This window comes from Sprattus sprattus (genome assembly GCF_963457725.1).
Source record: "Sprattus sprattus genome assembly, contig: scaffold_279, whole genome shotgun sequence".
Classification (NCBI taxonomy): domain Eukaryota; kingdom Metazoa; phylum Chordata; class Actinopteri; order Clupeiformes; family Clupeidae; genus Sprattus; species Sprattus sprattus.
In genome coordinates this window covers 10001-12500 of record NW_027667012.1, presented here as the reverse complement: position 1 = coordinate 12500, position 2500 = coordinate 10001, and the positions used below count along the sequence as shown (strand labels likewise).

At 47.3% G+C, this 2500-nt stretch overlaps 1 protein-coding gene across 1 annotated transcript in view; it reads right to left on the bottom strand.

The window, feature by feature from the left end:
• The window catches only part of LOC308382514 (arf-GAP with Rho-GAP domain, ANK repeat and PH domain-containing protein 1-like), a 15417-nt gene that overhangs the window by 2993 nt on the left and 9924 nt on the right, over positions 1-2500 (bottom strand). Inside the window, exon 11 of the mRNA XM_080860920.1 lies at positions 1795-1953. Within this exon, the coding sequence (XP_080717046.1) occupies positions 1795-1953 (159 nt within the window). The remainder of the gene's footprint in view (positions 1-1794; positions 1954-2500) is intronic.

Below are 2500 nucleotides of genomic sequence, written 5' to 3'. Positions count from 1 at the left end.
GACACAAACACTCCATCATGACAACAAACACAAACACTCCAACATGACAACAGACACAAACACAAACACTCCATCATGACAACAGACACCAACACAAACACTCCATCATGACAACAGACACAAACACAAACACTCCAACATGACAACAGACACAAACACAAACACTCCATCATGACAACAGACACAAACACAAACACTCCATCATGACAACAGACACCAACACAAACACTCCATCATGACAACAGACACAAACACAAACACTCCAACATGACAACAGACACAAACACAAACACTCCATCATGACAACAGACACAAACACAAACACTCCATCATGACAACAGACACAAACACAAACACTCCATCATGACAACAAACACAAACACTCCAACATGACAACAGACACAAACACAAACACTCCAACATGACAACAGACACAAACACAAACACTCCATCATGACAACAGACACAAACACAAACACTCCATCATGACAACAGACACAAACACAAACACTCCATCATGACAACAGACACAAACACAAACACTCCATCCTGACAACAGACACAAACACAAACACTCCATCATGACAACAGACACAAACACTCCATCATGACAACAAACACAAACACTCCAACATGACAACAGACACAAACACAAACACTCCAACATGACAACAGACACAAACACAAACACTCCATCATGACAACAGACACAAACACAAACACTCCATCATGACAACAGACACAAACACAAACACTCCATCATGACAACAAACACAAACACTCCATCATGACAACAGACACAAACACAAACACTCCATCATGACAACAAACACAAACACTCCAACATGACAACAGACACAAACACAAACACTCCATCATGACAACAGACACCAACACAAACACTCCATCATGACAACAGACACAAACACAAACACTCCATCATGACAACAGACACAAACACAAACACTCCATCATGACAACAGACACAAACACTCCATCATGACAACAGACACAAACACTCCAACATGACAACAGACACAAACTGTAAACTGTATAACTGCATGATTTGTGTCAGCATGTCCTTTTCGTTGGTCACACACAGACACAAATACAAACACACACACACACACACACACACACACACACACACACACACACACACACACACACACACACAGACGGAACAGGTGACTCTTTCTCAAACAATCCACGCCAAGCACAACGTTTCCCATTGTTTCCAAAGCACTGACATACGACGCTTTTCCACACACACAAGCACTCACAGTCTCCCCACCAATAGGCAGAGAAGAGATACCCACCACCAACCAATCAAAAGACAGATAGGAGATGACATCATCAACAGAAACAACCTCAACTTCACCAAAAAGAGAATTAGCTGAGAATCTTAAAGAGCTTCCACACCAGAACCTTAAAAACCAGGCTACACACACACACACACACGCACACACAAACTCACACGCACAAGCACACACACACGCACACACACACACCTCTCGCCTTCTCTAATTGAGAGTGTGTAGGAGTGTGTGAGCGCATGCTTGTGTGTGGAGGTGTGTCTCAGACTCAAACTGCTCCTGCCATGTCAATCAAACCCAGAAGCCCCACCCCAGAGGCCAAACCCCGCCCCCTTTCCCAGCCAGATGGAGCTTTGAGTGACCATGTCACCGCCTCTCAGCCAATGGTGTGTCGGGGGGAGGGATCTAAGCTCATCTCCATGGCTCCCCAAAGGGGCGGGGTTAGGCCTCTGAACCTGCGTGTGATTGGCTGACTCACGGCGAGCGGGTCGGCGGTGAAAGCGGCCACACTGTTCCGAATGTCGCGCTCGTTTCCACGGAGAGGAATGAGTGACACGTTACCCAGACGAGCTTCAGACACGCCCGAGCGCTTGGAGCGCATCTTACAGCCTTCAGCCGGCCACACACCCCCCTCATGCTGTAGGGAGGGAGAGAGAGAAGGAGAGAGAGAGAGGAAGAGAGAGAGAGAGAGAGAGAGAGAGAGAGAGAGAGAGAGAGAGAGAGAGAGAGAGAGGAAGAGAGGGAGGGAGGGAGAGAGAGAGGGAGGGGAGAGAGAGAGAGGGAGAGATATAAATAGGGTGAGGGAGAGAGAAGGAGAGAGAGGGAGAGGGAGAGGGAGAGATATAAAGAGGGTGAGGGAGAGAGAAGGAGAGAGAGGGAGAGGGAGAGGGAGAGATATAAAGAGGGTGAGGGAGAGAGAAGGAGAGAGAGGGAGAGGGAGAGCGCATATGAATCGTCCACCAAAGTTCACTTCAGGCACATCACTAAAGACACAGAGAGAGAAGGACAAGAGCAACAAAGATGGAGAGAGAGAAGGAGAGGAGGAACAGAGGTGGAGAGAGAAAAAGAGAAGGAGAGGAGGAACAGAGTTGGAGAGAGAGAAGGACAAGAGCAACAAAGATGGAGAGAGAGAAGGAGAGGAGGAACAGAGGTGGAGAGAGAAAAAGAGAAGGAGAGGAGGAACA